Here is a 23,629-nt window from a genome sequence, read left to right as displayed (position 1 = left end):
GGCGGGACTGTCCTGCGATCAGCAGCCTGATCCCGAGTCCCGCACTGCCGGTTTAAATCCCGGGCAGCGTCCGCTTTGTTTTTTTTTTTTTTTTTTTTTTTTTTTGATTGGCCCGTATACTGGCATATGGGCCAATCAAAAATCGCTAAAGACAGAGCTTCTTGTGTTTAATGCTGAACATCGCAGTTCCGCATTAAACAGAAGTAGCTCAGTGTTTAGCGATTTTTGACTGGCCCGTATACCGGTATACGGGCCAATCAAAAAAAAAAAATTGCAAGACAGAGCTACTTTTGTTTAATGCGGAACTACGATGTTTCGCATTAAACAGAAGTAGTTCCGTGTTTATTTATTTCTGATTGGCCAGAGTGAATCAAAAAAAAAAAAAAAACAAACACAAGGCTACTTTTGTTTAATGCGGAACTCTGATGTTCTGCATTAAAGACCTAGCGTGGAAGACTTTTTTTTTTTTTTTTTTTTTAAGTCTTCACTTTGTCCCTACCTGTCCAGTTGGAAATCTGGCAACCCTGGGAAGAGCACACAGCTAATTAGCTGATGCTGCACCTCCAAAATGCCTCATCAGCATGTAAGCAAGGCTGAGGAGAAAGGTCTCCACAGTGATCCTACAGACCTTGCAGGATCAATGTGTTGAGCCTGCCTGTGAATCAGAAAGGGAGCTACCAGTGGTAGAAACCTGGATTAGCACTTGTCCACTGGCAGTGGCCCTTTCTGAAACCAAACCAATGATTTGCTTACTTGTAAGACAGCAAAAGTCATCATTTCAAAAATATGAATGCTTGCATGCTACCACATGCAAGTCTATTGCATGAGGTTTATATGTTTTTCAAACCTAATGAACACAAAAATGTATTAAATAGATCAATGACACATAATGTAACAGTAACACAGATTTTCCAAAATATTGCATCAGTCAACATTAAAAATATACAGTTGTCTATTGTGCACTGTAGCTTCCATAAGTTGTACAATTATGCTTGAATTACATTAAAAATGGCTTTATTGGACTTCTGTAGACAAGGTTTTTACAACACAAGACTTGGACAATAATACATTTTTGTAAAGGCACAATGTTTCACCCTAATAAAAAAAACTGCAGCTGTAATACATTTTTCCAAGTATTCCTAATATGTTAAATGGTTCTGACAGTTAGAAACTTTTAAGCAAACTGGAACACAAATGGATGGAGACTGAATTTTCCCCACGGGTGTCACCCATGTCCCTCTTGGATAAGGGCAGTTGGTACTGATCATAGACTTACGCTGCAAATATAGACCATACAACTTGGTCATTACGGGAACAAGGGTATAACATAGCTAGGCTTATAAAGGCCCTAGGGCCAAATAGCCTAGTAACCTCCTAGAAACCTATGAGCACATTGCTAACAGCAATGGTCCAAAAAGAAGACCATGGAATCGCATCTACCTTATAAAGCCTTGCAAATATGTTGATGGCAGACAAAGTAAATGCTGCTGCAAATGTATCATCTAGGTCGCTATTTCTGAAAGTCATGGAAGTAGCAACTGCTTTAGGGCAATAAGCATTAGGTACTGTAGTGAGAGGTTTATTATATTTACTACAGAAAAACTCTATGCAGTCAGATAACCATGTTGCTAAAGTAAGCTTAAAAATACTCCTTGCAAGGATCTTCTTAAAAAAAAGAAACACAATTAACTCTTTGAGGACAGCCTTCATCCTCTCAACACACAATCTTATTTGACGGTGTACATCCAAACAATTAACTGTCTCCCTTGGAGACCGGCTTCATCCTCACAATGCAAAATATTAAGTCACCTGTGTGCATCCATAGAGTGGAGGAGAAACTCATCCTGATTAAAATACTTTGGCAAGAACACAGCAAGACAAGCACACTGTGACCACTTTGGCATAAAAGATGGATTAATGAAGGCAGTAATATTTTCTTATGGAATATCAGACAAGGGTGTTCTAAAAAGTGCATGCAATTTTACACTTCTTCTGGTAGAAGTAGCTGTTAGAAGAAACATTTCCAAGACAGCTACATCAAATTCACTGAAGATGCAGAGCCAAAGGAGAGTAAGTAAGGTCAGTTTCTCTAACAAATTACAAATCCTGTGGGGGTCGCAAAATTTCACACAAGAGGTCCAAGAAGAATACAGCCCTTCCCGAAGTATTTTTAAACTTTACATAATGCTAGTGAAAAACAATGTAGCCAAATATGGGAAATGGAAACCGTTGCCAGATGTACCTTGATGGAGAAATAACAGAGACCAAATAAAAAATTTCAGAGTAATCCAAGATAGATGGAACAGTCCTTTAACCATGACAAGCCCCCTACTCCCCAACTGTCTTTTGACTGCTTGGCTATATGAACAACTACCAAAACAAATGAAGGGTTACGGTTAACAAATGGAACTGGAGATACAAAAAGGTAAGCTTGAGGAATTGAAAGTCCAGATGCCACTTGCCTGGTAGGAGAATAACATTCAGAATGCTCACAAACTCAGTAGATGAGGTAAAAGTAGGAGGAACCAAATCTATTACGGTCAGTAAGAAGCTATGAGAATGACCTTGGGCTTGCATGTTCTGAGTTTCTACATATAACACAGAAGAAAAGGGGCAAGTACAGAGGAGCCCAAACAGCCACTTTTGGGCCACAACATCCCTGAAGCACATCAGAAGAGAGATGGGGGAATAGTAGATGCACTTGTCACTGGTCAGAAATGCAAACAGGGTGCAAGCAAGGTTTACCCCACCTATAGACCATCTGCTGAGTCATCAAAAGACTGAAGGAACACTTCTAGGGCATCATCAATGACCAGGAACTGAGCTTGCCTGCTACAAAAGTGGCCTCTCTGATTTTTTTTTCCAACAGAATGTAGCTGGACTGAACTGCCCACTACAAATCATTTTGATTTTGAAAGAAGGGGATGTCCTCCCATTGCTTGCTGTATGGACCAACCACTTCCATGCTGGAGTGGACATCAATCACACACTGAGAAAGACAAGAACTGCTCCTCATCTGCAGGATACTGATGTGCAGAGGAGTAGTCACAGCATGCTTAAGCAACCTGAACATCTACGCATTGTAATGTGCCCTCCCACCAGAGGGTAGATGCATCTGTTGTGACTGCTGCTGCTGCTGTGGGAGCAGGTAGCTGAAAAGGGATCCCATGACAAAAACTAGTAATCGCAATGCACCAACAATGGTAGCAGGCTCCAAGGGAGAATGCAGAATGCTATTGTGGAACAGGTGTGCAGAGCTGATAGCTCAGGAACAGGCTGTTCAGAGAGAGAAGGTATAGACACTGAAACTGTAACAAACTGTTTAGTGGAATCACTAAGGCTGAGTGCTGGTTTAATATAGATTTGAATACTGAGAACTACAGTAACTTCGACTGATTCTGTTGAAAACCTTGAGGCTAAGCAGGTTAGGCTCAACACTTGCCCTAACAGCTAAACACAAGCCTCAAACCTCAACACTGTCTGATTCATACAGTACAGAAATATTACTAGTGCTCTGCACTCATACAGTCCCGTAAATAGGTTTCAACACTGCTGATGTCAGTGCCTGCACCATATCTGCTTGGTACTACATGAAATCCAACAGGAGTCAAAACATCAGAGTCAATGGCTTTCACAGACTGAGTGGATGAAGTGACCTTACTTCAGCCCACAAAAAACATTTCAAAATAAATGTCACAAAGAACATGGGAGGAGCTGTAGTCATAGATGGCCTCAAGTTTTTACTGGCAAGGAAATCAGAGACCAACTGTAAGTAGTCAACTTTATAACTTCTGACAGTGTCTGAAACAGATAGTATTTTGGACGGATTCATCCATCCAGAGAGATGAAAAGGCCTGGCTGGCATAGATTTACATTTTATGAAGAGTGACTGTGAACTCAATATCCAACTTCCTTGTGTGGCGGAAACTGAAGAAGCTGAAGTGCCTGTAATATTTTTGGCAAATATTTACTGTTCACTTAAATGATACCTACAGTGCAGTTTTGTATTCTTCCAAGGTACATTTGGAAAACTTATGAAAAATTTGGCTTTTATGGATATGATGACAACCCCTAGGCAGTACAAGCCCTTTTGTGCCCTATGATTTGGAAGGAAATTTCCTCCTGCAGATACAGCCAAGCAATGGAACAAGCACATTATGTTAGCTGTTTCTACAAGGACCAGGAGTAAACAGAAGGAAAACAAAAATATTTCTGATGGGAAACATTTTCAAAAGGAGAGAACATCATACAGATTAAGCTGAAGACAGCAGGGAAGTAGCAGAACAAACCTTAACTGCTTTTACTGAAAAAATCAGATTTTTTTTTTAATAGAAAATATGAAAAAACAACCCGAGACCATTTTCCTCACTTTAGCATGAGCAACACAAAAACACAAAGATGACCTGAAGAGGACTGTTGGAGAGCTACACCAGGGGCAGGTGCATGCTTTGAAAGTTTACATTACAGTCCCACTGACATGGGATGAACCTTGTCCTACCAGATCCATTAATGTCACACACTAGTTGTTTGACATTTAACAAAATGCACAGTTTTAACAGAAATATTGAACTCTTGTTTATTATTTCTGGTAATGTAAGAAATGCAAACACCAATATTTAGGGAACACCATCAAAGCTCATAAGCAGTACTCATCTGCTGCTGTGTCAAATTCCACTAAAATGTATTTTAGAGCAGAGTAACAAAATGGTTAGAGAACTCCAATGTGTCCACAACATCAAAAATAGGAGCAATTAAATTTATAGGATCTTCCTTAAAACTTGACATCAAAGAAAAAAAACCTTGCCAGAATTACATTCATTTTTCTGTGAAGGGAACAACTGGAACCATGTCAGAGAATTTAGAGAATCAGAAGACTGCACTTCATGGTATGCAGTAACAGTCTGCAAACATGCAGTAGACCATCTTAAGCTGATAATGGCAAGATGAGGTTGACTGCTAGTCTCGCAGCTGCTTCATGTCCATTTAGTGGGAGGTATGCTACTCCAGCCATTGTCTTCAAACATCCAGGAGCCTGTTTAACCCATCAGGTATCCCCTTAAAAAAAAACATATACACATTACTTGATTAAACTGAAGTGTTGGTTAAATATGGAAACAGTTAAAAACAACCAGGCATATACAGACATAGATACAATACACTATTTAATGAATAAATATTAATTAGGCTGCCTCTTATAATCTGGCTATTTACTTTTTGTACAAAAAAGGTACATTTTTTCCTGGCCTGAAAGTTCAGCATCAATATTCTCTGCTTGCTGTGCTTACACCGAAACTATGTTTGTGCTTTTATCAGCAAGAAATGTACAGTTGAATCATGTATGCACCATCATTATAACAATACAGTGTATAACTGCCTTTACAGTTTAGTCATATACATGAATTGCAGTCCCTACCAAGACTGTAGCACGTAGCTCTAGTTTTGCATAACAATAGAAAATCTCCTCCGGGATTGGCTGTTTAAATATTCATTTCCTACAATGCAGAGGACTGACAGTCCAGAGAACAAGGTATGCTAATCAATTCTCTGAGTCACAATTTTTTTTTGGGGGGGGGGGGGGCACGTTTTATGCATGACAGAAATGATTCATCCACATTTCCTAGAAGTAGTACAAAGAAAAGATGTCTCTCTTGGAAATTCACACAGTGTAACTAAGGGGATCTAATGTACTTGTCAGTAACCAGGCATACATTTTCTACTTAAGTGCATTCTTTCTTAGCATCTCTCCAAAACAATGCAGCAGCCTTCTGAAGCTACAATACATCTGCGGGTGTATGAAGTGTCTGCAACAGACATTTGTACACATCTTACTTACAGAAATGCTTGAACATACAAAAACACATTTACAGCTGCACAATGGGGCAAAAGCTGAAAATTATGAAAGTGTTTATTGATGCAATAAGGACAATACTTCGAGAAGTACATATATTTACAAGAAGTGAGACTGAAGAAAACACAAGAGACTGTGGGTATTAAATGTAGTTTTCTGGTTACTCTCCTGAAATGTGCTTCATAGGACATTATGGTTCAGGCTAGTTAAGGCTATCTGGGAAATTTTCTTTGAAGTGGTTTGGCACAGTTTAAACATGTGTCACAGCAAGTGGTGGCACAAGTACCATCATGCACCACTCCAAAAAAATTCCTAATATATGTATGGTCAATTTCTTAATAAAAATGCTTCATTTTTATTAATTAAAATGGCAGACAAAATTGACATATCTATTAAAGTCTATAGACGCATCTCCATATCACTAAGGGATAAGTTCTACTAATGACAAAACACCACGATCACTGCCAAAGAACACCAGCAACGAACCAAGCCTTGGAAGAAATTCTTTTATTCCACCGACTAAGCGCTTTCACCAAAGTTGGCTTCTTCAGAGTCAGTGTTTTACAAAAAACATGTACATCTTATACTCTTCAAACACTATGACATCACCTTGTAAATCAATTAATCAATTATTCAATAAACATTCATCATCACAAAATACTAAAAAATACAAAGTTCCTAAAACATAATTAGTCTTTCAACAGTTATACTAATCTAATCAAAAATACAGATGTAAAAATATAAAAAAATGTAAAAAACATATATATATATATATATATGTATAAAATAGTTGTTCATAATCAACCCATTCTGTATTTACCATACATATAATTTTCAACCATTCTGTGCCTTTTATTTGCCTTTTATTAATCCCCCTCAACATTTCAAATGTTTTAAACCTTTTCAAATTTGCATACATTTTCTGAAATAAAATAAAATGAATTAAATTTAATTCATTTAAATACTTCTTTTTACATTAATTATACAATACTAGCCTTAAATTTCAAAACTGGTTTTATAGAGATGTAATCATTAATACCAGGGTATCTAGTGGCATTTAGTCTCAACTGCCACATAGTTTCTAAAAATGCTACCCTGTTTCCTATATCACCACCCTGCTCTAGCAATACTCTATCTATAATAAAAAACACAAACTTCTTGAAATCCTTACAATGAATACTGTGAATGTAAAGTGCACTGTGAGAGTCCTTGTTCTTAATAGCTCTTACATGCTCCACCATCCTATCACGTAACCTCCGGGTGGTCATACCAATGTAGAATGCTTCGCAGGTTACACAAAAGGCCATGTAAACTATGTTCTTTGTGTTACAGTTGCATCTTCCAGGGCAAGGTAAAGAATATCCCCACCCTTTAACACACACATAAGACCCTTCTGCTATGTACCTGCAGCTTCTACAATAACCACACTTGGACATCCTAGATGCCCTACCTTTGTCCTCACTTTCCAATATACCTTTCAAGTTTTTCCCCTTACTATAAACAATTCTTGGATGGGCACCTAAGACCTCCTTGGTGGCATCACTCAAACAGTACTCCCACATCCCTTGTAACACCTTCACTATTTCATCACTTTTCTCGTTAAATTTCAACACAAAGCATGCTCCACCTATTTGTTTCTTATTTTGTCCTTCTTGGTTACTCTCCAACAACCTTTCCCCCCATAAAATGGGTGAATAAGATGAACCTCTCCGTTTATAAACTTCCCTTTTCAATCTTAGTAACAACTTGAGCGGGTAACCCCTCTCCATTAACATTCCAATTAACTTGAACATTTCCTGCTTAAATAAGCTTTCCTCACTCACCAATCTGGACAATCGCACCATCTGCCCTTTTGCCACCCCTTTCCTTTGATGGAATGGGTGGCAACTTTTAAAATGTAAGAGTGAATTCGAGTAACTGTCTTTTCTATATATAGAACTAGTTAAACCTCCCTCACTCTTAGCAATTGCTATGTCCAAATAGTTTATGGCATCTTTCTTCCATTGGAAGGTAAATTTAAAAAAATTAGTAGTATTATTTAAATAATCAATGAACTCATGAGCCTGAAGCTCATCTCCCTTCCATAAAATAAGCAGGTCGTCCAAGAATCTGTTATACAAAATAATACTCTTCATAAAACTCGATGGGAGAACAAAAGTTCTCTCCCACGTGAGAAGAACCATGTTGGCAAATATAGGGGCACACCTTGCACCCATAGCTACACCAGAACACTGCTGAAATGTCTCCCCTTCAAATTTAATGAAATTGTTCAAAAGAACCATCTCCATTAAATCACAAATTAAATTGATTCTATCCTTATCAACCTTACTACTCATTATCAAACTCTCACGAAACATATCCAAACCCTCCTTGTGCGGTATGGTAGAAAACAAGTTGACCACGTCCACCGTTAAGAAGCTGTAATCCCTGAAATTTTCCTTGACATCCCTAAGTCTTTCAAGGCAGTGCCAAGAATCTCTGATCACATGTGGCACTTCCTCCAATACTTTCTTACACATAAAGTCCACAAAGGCGGCCAAGGGTTCAGTCATAGAACCCTTTGCTGCTACAATCGGTCTAAACTGCAACTTGGTCACACCCTTGTGGACCTTAGGGATCCCAAACATGTTAGGTAAAACTGCATTCTTCACCATCAAGTAATCATATTCAGTTTCAGAAACCATACCCTGGAAAAGGGCATCACACAAATATAACTCAATCCTTCTATAGGCGATATTGATTTCATTTCTAGATACCCTCTTATAGGTTTCCTGGTCCTCCAATATCGACATCATAGATGCAATGTAGTCTACCTTGTCCATCAAAACCATTCCCCCACCCTTATCTGGTTTCATACACCTAATGTTGCCAGCTTTCTGAAGTTCTTTTAACAACAACCTTTCTTTTGTACTTAAGTTGTCAATCAAAAAATATTTTCCTTTACAAATCTTCCTGAATTCAAATTCTAATAATCTTTCAAGAGCTGTCACCTCACTACATGGTGGAGGAATAAAGGTACTTCTCCTTGAAAGAACCTTACAGTCATTGATCTCAGTATTAATACCATCTTTATGATTCTTGTGAAAATACATTTCCAAATTTAATTTTCTTGTAAATAACTTCAAATTGACTAATAATTGCGCAACATCAAGCTTAAAGTAGGGTACAAAATTGATTCCTTTCGTGAACAGTTCAAAATACACATCATCAATCACCTTGTCAGTATAGTTGTATATAAAATAATCACTTTTCTGTATAACTTGGCAAGTCATATCTGTAACAATACTTGCAGGATCATTACAAAGCAAGTTCTCGGTGCAAACTCCAGGTGCAACATTAATAGAATCACCCTGCTCAAATTCAATGTTACTATTAAATAAAACAGTCGTATCAAAAACCTCAATCACATTGTTCACATCCATAACTTCATTTCCTTTTTCTTTTTCAATGTGTGTATCTTGTACCCTCAACTGTGCCCCCCCCATTTATACAATCATCATCACTTTCTGAACTGCAATGGTTGAAAATCCGTGTATGCAAAGGTGACATGGTGTCTTTGATACAATTAATGTTAGTAGTACAAAACACAGGAACACTATGACTTTTATGTCCAAAAACATCATTATTATAAATTGCATCACAATCAATTAATACTGCACATATTGCTCTTCCCTCCCCCACCCCCTGCGGTGTTTGTCCATAACTGTTGTCTTCTGTGCCTTGCTCTGCAACCTTTTGGACCTTCGTAACCCCATAGGTGGGTCCAAAAAATCGTCGACCTCCACAAAAACCCGGTCGACACTAGCTCCATTCATAACCACTGGCACACCATTGCCTTGGCCAAAGTCACATTCACTGGCATGTGAAAAACGGTTATTCCCCTGAGGAGTGTGGAGGTTAAAATTAGAAGGTAGTTCACCCCTGTACTTATATTTACCTGGCGGGTAAGCTGAATTACATTTGTAATCAGTTGTGTCTCTTGCCAGCTTTTTAATTTTAAGTGCCACGTTTTTATCCACAAAATCATTAAGCTTTTTAAGCACATTATTAAACTGCCTCTCATGCTGAAAAAATAATAAGTCTGAACAAATGCTTTTGTGAAGCTTTAAAATATCCTCCTGGATAGAGAGCAACTTGCTAGTGTTATTTTTAATTATGATACTGAGCATTTCAAGCCCCGTTTTGTCAAATAAGGCAATTAACTCTGCACAATTCTCTGAGCCAAGCTCAATGCCCATAGGGAGCTTCCAAAGCCTAAGCCCCTTAGGTACCTGGTTAAGCTCTTTAGAACGAGCAAGAAAACGATTATCAAGCTGCAAAGCTTTATATTTTGTACATAGTCTTTCGTACCTGTTAATCTGTTCTTTCAATGACAATGGTACCGTGTGCTCCAGCCTAGTAGCAACTCCCCTATCAATCAATTCAGGCTCCTCAAACCACGATAGTAGTTCTTCAAGTCGGACCTCACCATCACATCTCGGACAATTTTCTTTGAAGTGGTTTGGCACAGTTTAAACATGTGTCACAGCAAGTGGTGGCACAAGTACCATCATGCACCACTCCAAAAAAATTCCTAATATATGTATGGTCAATTTCTTAATAAAAATGCTTCATTTTTATTAATTAAAATGGCAGACAAAATTGACATATCTATTAAAGTCTATAGACGCATCTCCATATCACTAAGGGATAAGTTCTACTAATGTCAGCACAGGGAGAAAATAAAAAAAATCACTGAGAAAAGGGCTAGATGATTTTTGAATGGTTGGGAGAATGCATCATGGTACCGTGTGCAACATCAGCCAATATGAAAAAGGTAAGTGAAAAATGAATGCCAAAATACTAAAAATGTTGGTCTAATGGCTTCTGAAGTCTCCCCTTCACAACTGGCTGATTGTGGATGCAAAGCTCATCTTTCTAAACTTCCCATTGGTACACTCCACTCAAGTTAGAGTGGTGTTAATAGGACTAACATATACGAGTAAGGACAACAATTCTCAAGAGAGAGCCAGAGCTGTAAAGGCAAGAATATTTCAATTACTTGCTGTCATGGGGAGTGCCTCAAGTAGCTTTGCTATAACTTTTCAGCATTCCTGTCCTTATACTGCAACTACAAAATATAAGCAAAATACAAAATTATTGATCCAAAGACTGAGATACTTCAGTGATGGACCGCTCTTAAGTTATTTGTGCAACTACAAAGTATGTAAAGTTAAGAGCAATCTGTGTTTGGTACCGCCTTAAAATGAAACTAGTATGGCTTGTTTAAAAAAGTCCATTTGGGACTGTTATCAGTTATAGTCCTTCCATTCAGGGATGGTAGTCATCAAAATGAATTTGCCATCAGATACCCCATCCTACACACTTCCCTGAATTTGCTGCAACTATGTCCCATACAAGAATGGGACAAAATTACTGAGAAGTACCAACAATTGAATTTTTTTTTATTCCTTGTAAATTAAAACAAATAACCAAAAACCTAGGAGTGGATCAAATAGCTGATACTTCATCATTTAGAACAACGGAAGTGCTCATCAACTATTTTGATTTTGGTCCATTCCTTGGTTTTTGGTTATTTATCTTAATTGTAGTATTTCATTCACGGATATCCCTTGCAAGTTACATATAAGTGCAGATAGTTGAGCTAATGTATTTCAGTGTGAATAATACCGGCACAACATGTATACCAGACTGAAACAGCTTTATTGCTTTATTTTCAACAATGCAATTTTTGTAATGGAATCAGATTCTTATGCTGGATATAATGGAAGAAATGTACCAAACAAGACAGAAGCAAAAGCCTGTTACGCCTGTGTGCTGCAAGTCAAGGCTTTAAATTAGACATGAAATAGACTGCAATTTATCAGGTTTAGAAGATGAAAAAACAAACTTATCAGGGACAGGATCCAAAAATCTGCAGCTTTTATTTACTTATTTTTTAAGCTGACTGGTGCCATTAGTTTAAAGTTTGATTAAATTAACTGAACAAAGCTTACAGAGATGCCACATTGCGCAACAAATAAATAGTACAGTATTAACATCTGACACTGCTGAAGGGAACACTGACACAGCACACTTCTTCACAGAAATCTAGGCCTTGACTTTGGAATGTGTGAGATGTGTGCACACAGATGGAGTTGCTATCCATCACCAGCAAAGAATGACTATAATCCTAAAAAGAAGCTGCAGCCACCCCAGAGTTCACCTATGTTGCTGTATTTGCTAGTTTGTTTTCATTAAACTTTGCCCTCAGTAACATTTAGATTACACATCAAACTGAGTGTTAGCAGGTAGAACAGTGCACTTCAGTAATGGCGGACGTTGTGACCCAAGATCAAAGTGTTCATTCATCTTGCAACTGACCTATCAAAGTAATGGAAGTACTGCTGATGAAAAAATGCTCATTTTCACTAGTTTGAAATGTGTGTGTGTGTATATGTATGTGGGGGGGGGGGGGGTATCACAGAGACCAAGATGCTATTCAACCAGTTGCTGCTGTCACGAATCCTTGACACACAACAGCAGCTCTGGAATATGATCTGGATAATCATGGCCACAGTACTGTAATGAAGAGCAGTAAAGGTAACAGTCACGGAGTTGTATGGCAAATCAGCATTGGGGGGGGGGGGTAGAAGCAAGTACCTCCTGCTCGTTTATATGCCACAGTACTATGGTGCTGTCCATCCTTACCAACAGAGTGCCTGGGGCTCATTTTTTGTTTGAAAGCTACAAAGGCATCAGTAAACTGCCACCATTCACAAACTGTCTGGGTGCAACTTGTGTGTGTGCCTCCCAAGCCAGATCCGAGTAGTCTTTGGTGATCCCCTAGTATCCTCGCCATAGGGTGAACGGGATTCCTTTGTTTTGCTTGCAGGCATGTATCCATCACAACAGATCTTTCCAGAAGCAAGGAAGAAGTGTTACACTGAAGTCCAGTGATACTGACAACCATTCACATTTCAGGTACCACTGTTATTTTCCTCATGTGCGGCTCTGCTAAGGGTAACATAAGGATGCAGGAGGCCATCTGTCTCCTGATAACAGATCCTGAGGTAGCTGCCCTGCTTGAAGCTTCTGTCCCGCTATTCAATTTCTACAGACTCCTCAGAGGTGACCTCTGTCTGGCAAACAAAGCAATCAAAGCAATCTCAGACCCCGCCTTGATGGGACTGAGGCATATCCGCAAGTCCAGCTGCACTCGAGTAACCCGCACGCGCAACCTCAACCTGGTCTGTGACATCAACAGGACTTGTTGGTGGGACAGATTTGTATCCCAGAGACTCCCCCATCTGTGGAATAGACTCCCTCTCCACGTCAAGCAGAGTACCTCATTAATCCTTTTTAAGCACAACCTGGATAACTGGATGGGAAGCAGAAAATACACCCCCTGGGAGTCCACCTGCTGGACAGTGGCATAGGGTGGTGACTAGTTGGAACATGGGTTTAATTCTTGGCTAGGCTGGTAAGGGCCTCAGGGCCAACAGCCTAGTAACTTCCTATGATCCTATAGGACATGACAGTCGCAGTGTAATGTGTATTTATTAACCTACAAAATGGTGTTGCAAAGTTCTAACAACTCTTTCTAGAAAGAGTTATCCTGTATCTCCTCCCCATTGTTTCATCTGGTCTAAGAGGGACATCAGGAATGTACCTATATGAAAATAGTAATTTAAAGCTTTCATGGGTTGAGTAGGTGAAGTATAAACCTGTTTCCCAAATTTGTATCAAGAGCGCTATTCTCCTTATCGTTGGGCAAAGGATTTTTAGAGGTGATGCCATTGGCTCATTTGGACTCTGAATAGGCCACCTCAGGATCCACCACTGGGTTTCTAAGAAGATGTCGTAAGAGAATCCAGGGCCCTGTAAAACCACTCCAGTTTCTTAGGGGCAGCGTGCTGGGAATAAGGCTGCAAAGATGTGCCTTGAACGATACTGACCACTGCTTCCAAGACTGCAGGAGTTGCCAAGGTTTTATACTCAGGAAGGTAAAGAAACTGTTTTCTTGGACTGAGGATAGTCCTAGTTTCCCACCTAAAAGACTCTCTCATTTTGTGTAGTGTCTCTCCAAAGGAAAAATCCTCAGGTGGTGAAGCTGAGGCAAGAGCATCATCTCACTCCGAGTTTGCATACGACCCTGTAAACAGTTGGTCCACATATGCCATCACATTCTTATCCGCGGTGGTGGTGCTGAGGTAGCGTTGTCGCCTCACAGTAAGACGCTGTCCGGTTCGATTCGCGTCTTCTGCGTGGAGACATGCATGAATGGGTGTACCTTGATTGAAGGTTGTGCGTCAGGGCTGGCAACTCGGCACGTAAAAAAAATCTACTGCCAATCATTAGCGGACCAGCGTTCCGCTGTGGCGACCCCTAACCGGGAAAAGCCGTAAGACACAACAACATTCTTATCTGAATCATAGGATCAGAGGACTCCTGAGGTGAAACAGCTCTCTCTTTTTTTAGAAGAACAGGTTCCTTAGTCAAAGGTCCTGCCAGGGCCCAGCTGCCTAGATCTCTTGAAATCTACGAGATCCTCAGTTAACTTGATTAGGCATTGTAGACAGGCCTTCTGGGCCACTAACATCCACCCAGACCTATTCTGGGGCAAGCCTACTGCAGTATCCTTAAGGTTTAGCTTTGGGCCTGGTCTTGGGTGCGTCATCTGTGGGGACTGGCATAGGCTGTGGGCAGACAGCCATGACCTACACCCAGTCTGTTGAGCTCCAACTCCCTGCTGCTATGGGGGATTCCACCCTCCCATTCTAATACAATCGAATGGAAGGCGGCTAATAAAGTCTGGTGATAGCCTCCTAAAAGCAGGCATTTTCAATTATTAAACTGCAAACCACTACTAGATGGTTTTGATGATGCTCAGGTGAAAGTTTTTCTTTTATATATAGGTCTATAGTGGTAGCTCATGGTGTGTTGTCACGTTTTGTTTGTAAAAAATATATATATAAAAACAAAAACCTTTTAACTAAGAATGAAGATCCCCAGCCTGCTGAGCCAGTACACCCTCACTAGTCTTTTAGGAACACTCAAATAAGGGACTAACGTCTAAGCTTTTGAACCAGCTCCTTGTTTTTACATCTGCCAGATTTTCCTCTAATCAGCTCCTCTGAACCCTCCCACCATTGTCTGTAACTATCTTTAAGTAAATAACCTGCTGAATGTAATGTATTAGAACACTCTTCCATCTACATACTTAACTGAGTAAACTACTTGAAACTTCAACAAGTCGTCTTTATTCCTCCCACAGGGAGGGAATTGCCTACAGAGTATCCTAGATATGATAGCTAAAGTAATTTTATCTGAACTAATCCTTTGTACTCTGTTCCTAATAAGAATAACTGGGATCATACCATTGATAATTTGAGGGGATCCATGCATGGGATAAAGCAAACAGAAGCTGCCTCTGTCCATTAGTAGTACAGGGGGCAGTCCCGGGGTAAACTTTGTTTCCCACCCATAGATCTAATTTGCCTTTGAATATGGACAGGGATGAACTTGGTTTTAGGTGGATGGGGAGTCTGTTCCACAGCAGTAGTATCCCCTGAAAGACTTACTTGTCCTTCCATTCTGTTGATGTTGCAGAAGAGGTTTAGATACCTAGAAAAAGTATTTCTGATGCCATCTGGTTTGCTAACCTTCAGTAAATCCATCAGTATGGGTCAGACGAGGCCCTGTATGTCAGACACAGGTCACCTCTGAGCATTCAACAGGATCCAGAGTATAGCAGAGTATAGGTCCATGTAGAAAATGTTGCTTAGGCCTTGTACTCCTTTAAAGTATCTTTGTGGGTGTTCCAGTTGTTGCTTTTGTCTAGACTGATACATGACAAAGGGTGCATTATATTCAATGACTGGCATAATGAGGCCTGAGTAAAGGGGACAATGACATCCCTAGATCCAGACACAATCCCTTTGTTTATAAGTCCTGCAATATAGAAGGACTTGCATAGCAAAAGAAACATGTTGGGCATAAGTTAGGTCACGGTCCACAAATTTACAGATCCCAAAAACTGTGTCAACTTTTAGGGGGAGTAATGTCAGTGTGGTAGTTCCCTAGGTTAGAGGACTTCCAAAAGGATACAATAAAGCATTTTTGGTATTTGGTTTCTGCCCGTGATTTTGTCACCAGTTATTTGAGACAAACCTTCCAGCAGGATGGCTAAAAGTCAGGGTGGCGCAATAGTGCAGCAGTTAACGTTGTCACCTAACAGCAAGAGGTTCTCCGGTTCGATTCTCATCTGGGATGCCTTCTGTTCAGAGTCTGTATGTCCTCCCTGCATTTACGTGGGTTTCCTCCGGATGTTGCAGTTTCCTCAAACATTCTGACATGCATCTAGAGTGTTTCTCCCTGGGCCTCTGCTGAAAATAGGCTCCGTCCTAATCTGACCTTCCTGGTTTATAAATGTTAAATAAATAAAAATAAATAAATACATTTGGGGATTCAATGACTACCCCCATCTGCAAACTTAAGTCAGCCAGAGGCCTCTGGTATTGGCTTTTATTTCAGAAAAGTAGATGCTAAACAGAAGAGTTCCTAGCCCAGAACCCTGGAGTACTCCACTGGCGACTGGTCTCTTTGTGGAGGTAACTTCCCATATTTTGATTATCTGCATTATGTGAGCTAGCTGGCAATCCAACTGATAACACAGGGGTTTATTCCCAGTTTATTTAGCTTTTCTGCTATGCCTGAGTGGGGAACTGCCTCAAAAGCATCGGTCAAGTCAATCTATGCAGTGAATATGGCTTTGTAATCATCCATTGCTTTGGTGACCTTTTCAAAAAATCCACAATGTTGAGTGAACATGCCCTGTCCTTAACGAATCCAAACTGAGACAGATCCAGTGTTTGAAGGTTCCTTATGTTCTGATTGATTAATTCCATGACAAGTTTTGACATGGCTTTGCATATGAGGCCAGTCAGACGTTTGTGTCTAATTGCCTGGATCTGTGGAAGCTCCTTCCTTATGCAAGGAAATGACAGTAGCTGCTCTTCTTTTGCTTGGTACAAAACCTATATGGAGGCTGAGATTGAACAGTGTTACGGATGTAGCTAAACTGTGCTTCATGTTATTTAAGATGCATCCAGGGATACTGTCAGGCCCCATCAAGGCAGTATTTTTAGCTTTTGATTGCATTTTTAGGACCTCCCAATCTCAGGTATATTTTGAGGGACAGACTAAGGGGGACAGAGATTAAGTTAGAGCTACATTTAAGTTTGCTATATCTTTAGTCTCGGTGCTTTTGAGATTATGAACATAACTAAAAAAATGCCTTGTGATTATCTTTGGCTTGGGTAACTGCAGCTCAGTATGACTGGGAGGAGGAAGGATGAAGGTCAGAAGCCCCTAGAGAATGGTCCCAGCAAAGCCTGACCTAGATCTGGAAAAGGAGTCTAGTTAATAGTGTTTTATAAAAGTATGCACAGAGGACCATGCTGCTGTGTCTAGACTACTTGCAGAATCCAACTCTTTCTGAAAAGCCACAGATAAAGCCAAGGCTCTGGTAAAATGAGCACTGGCTGCCTGAAATAGTTTTGTTGTGGTGGATGTAACAAAGACGAATAGCATAAGACAACCATTTTGAAACGGTATGTTTTGAAACAAAACTTCAAGTTGCCTTTTTTGCTTTCACAAGAAATGAACAACTGACCTGAAGTTATGATAGATTTTATGTCAAGATAGTTTGAGTTGCCTGTGGGCATCCAAGATATGGAATATGCTTTCTCCATCAATTTTAGGTTCTGGAGAGAAAGAGCTTGTTTTAAGAAACTCAGACACTACTTGAGGCATACATTTAGGAAAAAATATCTTTGTGGAAAATGAAACAAGGCTCACTCACACTGAGCCTGCAACTTGTATACTTCTCTTGCAGAGGTCATAGCAATTAGTAAAACTGTTTTCCATGTCGAGAACCTCATGTCAGCCTGATGCGCTTGTTCAAATGGAGCAGACGTCATCTTTTCTAATAAAAAATTAAGATCCTCACTGAGAAGCTACCCGTTTTCTAGAAGGCTTCATATGCAACACCTCTTTCAAAGACATTTTCACATGACTGCATTGAAAGAGGGTGATCCATTGGCAAACATGTTGAAATGGCTAATAAATGAACTTTACTAAGAAGCAAGAAAGATCATAGGACAGTGACGCACATTAATAATGTACAACCACAGAAAAGACAGCCGTGAATGGATACCAGTTCTTTTCTAGGCACCAACTAGAAAACCTTTGCTATTTACTAATATGCAACTTTACTAGACTGTTTTGCCTCCAATAAAACCTTTCTGCACATCTTCAGAAAAAGGGAGCTTAAAATGTATTAAAATTCTGTCATTCAAGCACATAACTGTAGTTATTTGGGTTGGAATGTATCAAACAACACTGGTCTAGTGTGAGTATATCAAGTCTCTGAGGAAGCTTGAGGTAATTGTTCCTGACAATTTCCAAAAGGAGAACCACTATTGCCTGGGCCAAAAGGGAGTCACCACAATTACTGCTTTAAAGTCCTTCTGAATCTGTAGAATGATCCTGGATATTGGTGGAAAAAGCATATGGGAGTAATCCTGTCCAATGAAAATAAAAAGCATCCGTCTTCCAGGCCTTCTTGGATGAATTTTGTCAAATGAGTGTTGTGAGTGGAGGCAAATTTATCTATGAGGTGATCCCCACAACTGGATCAGTTCTTGGAACACCCTTGGATTTAGTTTCCTTTCATGAGGGTCTGTTCTGGTCCTGCTCAACTTGTCTGGCACACAGTTTTGCACTGATGGTATGGAAGCTAACTGTAGACTGAAACTATATTATGCTAGTCTGCAGAAAGAATGAGGTCTGGTTCCCCCTTACTTATTTAGTACCATATCAATGTTATGTTGTCTGTAATACTGAGATTCTGGGAACTACAGATGATTGAGAGAGTTAAGAGCATAAATAAGAGCCAATATCTCTAAGGTTTGTGTGTTTTGGTCCAAAGACCCTGCATGTCTACTCCTGTAGACACTGCTCCCCATGCAAAGTCTGAAGCATCTGCTGACAGTGCTGCAGCAGGGAGGAAGAATGGGAAACCTGGATTTTGAGAATTGTCTCACCACCACAAACTCTCCCTTTTAACAAAACTGGAATCTGAAAGGTCATGGGCTGTTGATGCTGGGACCATAAAGATTTCACATACCACTGGATTCTTCTTATATCGAGTTAAGCAAGAGGTATCATGAGTAGCATAGACACAGTGAGACCCAGAATACTGAGTAATTCCTTCCTGGGACTATGTTCTAGTGGAAAAACTGATGGAAAGATCTAAATACAGATCTAATTTTTCCTCTGGAAGAAAAACTGTGAACTGAACTCTGAAATGAGGTGTCCAGGAGAAATCCCCAGGAAAACAATCCTGTGAGGAGGAGTTAGACAAGACTTCTGTAAGTTCTCTTGGAACCCCAGCCTCTGAAGGAGATCCTGTATCCAAGTAAGAAACTCTTTACACATTGAAAAAGACTCCACAAAGATAAGCAAGTCATTTAAATAAGGAAAATGTGAATACCATGCAGTCTGTAGTAGGCTATCACAGGAGCTAGACACTTTGTGAATACCCTTGGAGCAGCAGATAGTCCAAAGGGTCATGCAGAGAACTGATAACATGATTCAGAAACAGCAAACCTTGACAAATGTCTGTAATATGGACCTGTAGGAATATGATATTTATCTTTTAAACCTAAGGTCACTAGAAAACTCAAATGGGGAAGAAGGCGTAACAAGTTGGGAGGTGAAGGCATTTTGAAATTGGGCACTATAGATAAATGTGTGTATGTTCCTTTAAAAAGTTATTTATGGGCTTGCACAAGTGTATAAATACTAAGCACGTGCAAGCCTGACTGCCTTTTTGTAGCTAACTGTTGACATGTGAACATGTGTGTATGTAAGGTCTGTCTGTTAACCAGTTTGTGCAGTAGATTTAAGGGCAAAAGAATTAAGTACTTTGTGCTGTTTGTATAAATGGAAAATCCCTGGAGCTCAAAGTTGACAGGTTCTCAAGTGCAATGTTATGTCAGCAGAAACATTACTATTGTGTGTAAACATGAAAGGCTTGATTTGGCAAGGTGTGCCAAGCTTGTTGCTTACGGAGGTGAAGAAATTCAGACTGAAGGCTCAGTAGTACTTTCATGTTACTCTGCTGGAAGAAGCTACGACTTATTATTTTATGTGGTCCAGAGACATGTCCAGTCATGATTAGGGCTCAGAGAGTTTGAAAATGGGGCTGCTTTCATTTAATAAGGAAGTCCATCATGCTTAAAAGACCACTACTCTAATTTTGCCCAGCACATTTCTACCCAAGCTAATCTTTTTGAAGACAAACTAGGCAAACTTCCAGTTGTGTACTCCATGAAGTTAGACCCAGATGTCAATCCAGTTATCAGGCCAGCTCGAAAAGTTCCAACAGCCATGCAGGACAGAGTCAAAGAAGAGTTAGATAAAATGGTGTGACAAGGTGTGATTTGTCCAGTTGCAACTCCATCTGAATGGGTATCTTCCATGGTGGTAGCTCATAAGTAAAGCTCAGATGACATCAGAATATGTACTGATCCACGACATTTGAACAAGACATTAAAAAGACCTCATCTTCCAATGTGCACAGGCGAGGAAGTCGCAGCCTTGATGCCAAATACCACTGTTTTTTTCTGTCTTAGCTGCAGAGAAGTTCATTCTGGCAAATTCAGCATGACAAAAAATCCTCAATGTTCACTACTTTCAGTACTCCATTTGGCAGGTTCAGATTTTTTTGAGAATGTCATTTGGGATAAATTCTGCAAGTGAAGTCTTTCAACATGCAATGGAGCAACTTTTTTCTGGGTATCCTTGTGCCATCATAGAAGACGCTATACTAGCAGGAAGTACTGGTGAAGTAGAGCATGACAGAAACCTCAGAAAAGTTCTAGAAAGGGCATGTCAAGTGAATCTTAAGCTCAATCCACAGAAAAGTAAATTCAGGCTACAAGAGGTTATTTATGTTGGTCATTTATTTACTAGTTCAGGCCTATGACCAGACACTTCTAAGCAAACAGCCATTTCTAAGATACCAGCACCAAACAATATTCAAGCGCTGCACTGTTTTCTTGGCATGGTTAACTATCTTGGGAAGTTCATTCCAGACTTGAGCAAACTTTCAGCACCGCTTAGACAGATGACACAAAGATGTATCCTGGTCTTGGTTAGAGCAAAGCCAAAGAGCATTTTATGTCCTGAAAGAGAATTGCTAGTCCACCAACTCTCAGATATTATGATGTTCACAAACCAGTAACTTTCCTGTGATGCTTTGAAATTTGGTCTTGGTGCAGTCATTCTACAAGAGAATCAACCTGTTGCCTATGCATCGAGAACTTTTACCCAAACTGAATAGCAGTATGCCCAGACTCCAGAACTACCTTGTTCGACAGTAGCCAGTTACATTTTCGAATGGAATGGTCATCATTTGGTGCTAGTAGACTTACTCCAATTGGTTCAAGATTAATCTACTTCCCAGCCTGGCATCCAGTATTGTCATTACTAAGACGAAGTGCCATTATGCAGTACATGGTAGTCTGCACAAAGTTATTTCTGACAATGAGACGCAGTTTACAAGCCAACAGTTTAAAAGATTTGCTGAAGAATGGGACTTTACTCATATCACAAGTAGCCCTGAGCACCCGCAGTCAAATGGTTTGGCAAATGTGCAGTTCAAAGTGCAAAACAGTTACTAGAGAAGTCAAAACAAGATAATAGTCTCTTGAATCTCAGAAATGTTCATGATAAACATCTTCTGCTCAGAGACTTCTGTCACGACAAACCAGAACCACATTACCAAGCAGTAGTCAATTGTTGGTTCCATAGGTCAAGAAAGCACAGTTGTGTACACTTACCATAAATGTACATGTTCCGAGTGTATTCACTGTTGCAGTCATCACATTTGGGTTATCTGCCTGCAGGTAGCCCTCAGCTGGCCTGAATACCAGAGCCTTTGGATTTCTGCGTCTGATGCTGTCTCTTCTTCCATGACGTCAGGTCGTCAGGGGTATAAAACATGCAGCCGACGCCATTACATCAATTTTTCTTGCCCCAGATGTCAGGTGCCCCCACAATGGGAAGCAATTATATGTTATGGTACACCTCCATCAAAAAGCAAATACTCCAGAAAACTAAATATACCAAATAAGAAGGAAAGGTAGAGCCAAGAGAAGTCAGGGGGCTGGAGGGAGGGTAACCCGGACTGCAACAGCAAACATCTACATTTATGGTAAGTGTACACAACTGTACTATGTTCTTGGTATTTCACTGTTGCAGTCATCACATTTGGGTTGATTCCCAAAGCTAAGGAAGGGAGGAGGAAGTTAAAGAGCATTAGGGCCAGCTATTAAGCCCTGCAAGACTGCAGTGGCAAAACCAGCTCTGGATTTAGAAAAAATAAGCATGTGGTATTACTTGAAGGTATGTACAGAGCTCCAGGTAGCAGCTTCTAGGATGTCCTTGGTAGGGACTCCGCTGAGAAAGGCTGCAGAGGTAGATGCAGCCCTGGTGGAATGTGATCGTATCCACTGTGGCGTAGATTTTCCATGGTGCTTGTAGCAGAAATGAATGCAATGGGCTATCCATTTGGAAATGGTTTGCTTTGAAATGGCCTTCCCCTCTGCCCCTGCAGCAAAGCCAACTAGCAGCTGTTCAGATTTTATGAGGCTTAGTCCTGTCCAAATAAAATCTAAGCTGTCTGTGCACATCCAGAGAGTGCAGTATTTGCTCCCCTTTGTTTTGTGGATTAGGGAAAAAAGTAGGCAAATGAATGGACTGATTTAGGGCCACACTAGACACCACCTTGGGCATAAAGGAAGGATTGGTCCCGACGGAAACCCTGTCCACATGGAAGATAATGAAGGGTTCCACTGCCACGAGGGTCTGTAATTCAGACACTCTTCTTGCTGAAGTGATGGCTAGAAGGAAGGCTGTTTTCTAAGAAAGGAATTTCAACTCTGCTGTTGCAGCTGGCTCAAAGGGGGGAAGGGTGAGCTTTTCCAATACAAAGTTAAGGTCCCAGGCTGGAGTGGGAGCTCTTCTGGGGATCTTCAATTTTTGGACCCTCTAAGGAATTGTTTTAGCAGGGGGTGAGGAGGAGGGGGTGGCTCAGTATTATAAAGTGCTGAAATGGCAGAGGCATGAATTTTAATTGATGAGAAGGATAGGCCCTTGTGGACCATTTCTGTTAAGTACTGAAGAATATGAGGTAAGCTGGGCACTGTTGTGCCCATGCCCTTAGTCTGGCTCCAGGAACAGTATCTTTTCCACTTTTCAGCATAGGATTTTCTAGTACTAGGCCTCCTTGCTTCCAGAATGACATCCAGCACCTGCTTACTGAGGGATGCTAGAGGAGAGCTCAATGAATTAGCCAGGCTGCAAGGTTCAGGGTTTAAAGCTGAGGATGCAGAATCTGGCCCGCCTGCTGGGACAGCAGGGAAGGGGTCTGAGGCAGATGCCATGGTTGCAGCAGTGTCATACTGTGCAAGAGGGGGTACACCAGTGCTGGCGTGGCCAGTCTGGTGCAATCAGTATTGCCCTTGGCTTGTCCTGTTTGATCTTTAGTAGAACCTTCGAGAGGAGAGAGAGAGGGGAAGGCGTAAACCGAGAGGCTTTCCCAGTAAAAGACAGGGCACCCACTTTCCAAGCTTGACTGTGGGGAGTTCTTGTGCAGAATTTGTCCAATTGGTAGTTCTGAGGGGAGGCAAACAGGTCTCCCTCTGGCGTCCCCCATTTGTTCCTGAAGAA

General features: G+C 40.5%; 1 protein-coding gene across 1 annotated transcript in view; it reads right to left on the bottom strand.

Annotated features, from left to right (window-relative positions):
- Window positions 1–997: 997 nt before the first annotated feature.
- Window positions 998–23,629, bottom strand: part of OSTC (oligosaccharyltransferase complex non-catalytic subunit) — a 226,988-nt gene continuing 204,356 nt past the window's right edge. Inside the window, exon 4 of the mRNA XM_044061316.1 lies at window positions 998–5,055. Within this exon, the coding sequence (XP_043917251.1) occupies window positions 5,037–5,055 (19 nt within the window). The 3' untranslated portion in view covers window positions 998–5,036. The remainder of the gene's footprint in view (window positions 5,056–23,629) is intronic.

The sequence above is a fragment of the Protopterus annectens genome, chromosome 2.part0 (genome assembly GCF_019279795.1).
Source record: "Protopterus annectens isolate FY-2018-M chromosome 2.part0, PAN1.0, whole genome shotgun sequence".
NCBI lineage: Eukaryota > Metazoa > Chordata > Ceratodontiformes > Protopteridae > Protopterus > Protopterus annectens.
This window is presented reverse-complemented; position numbering and strand designations above follow the sequence as displayed.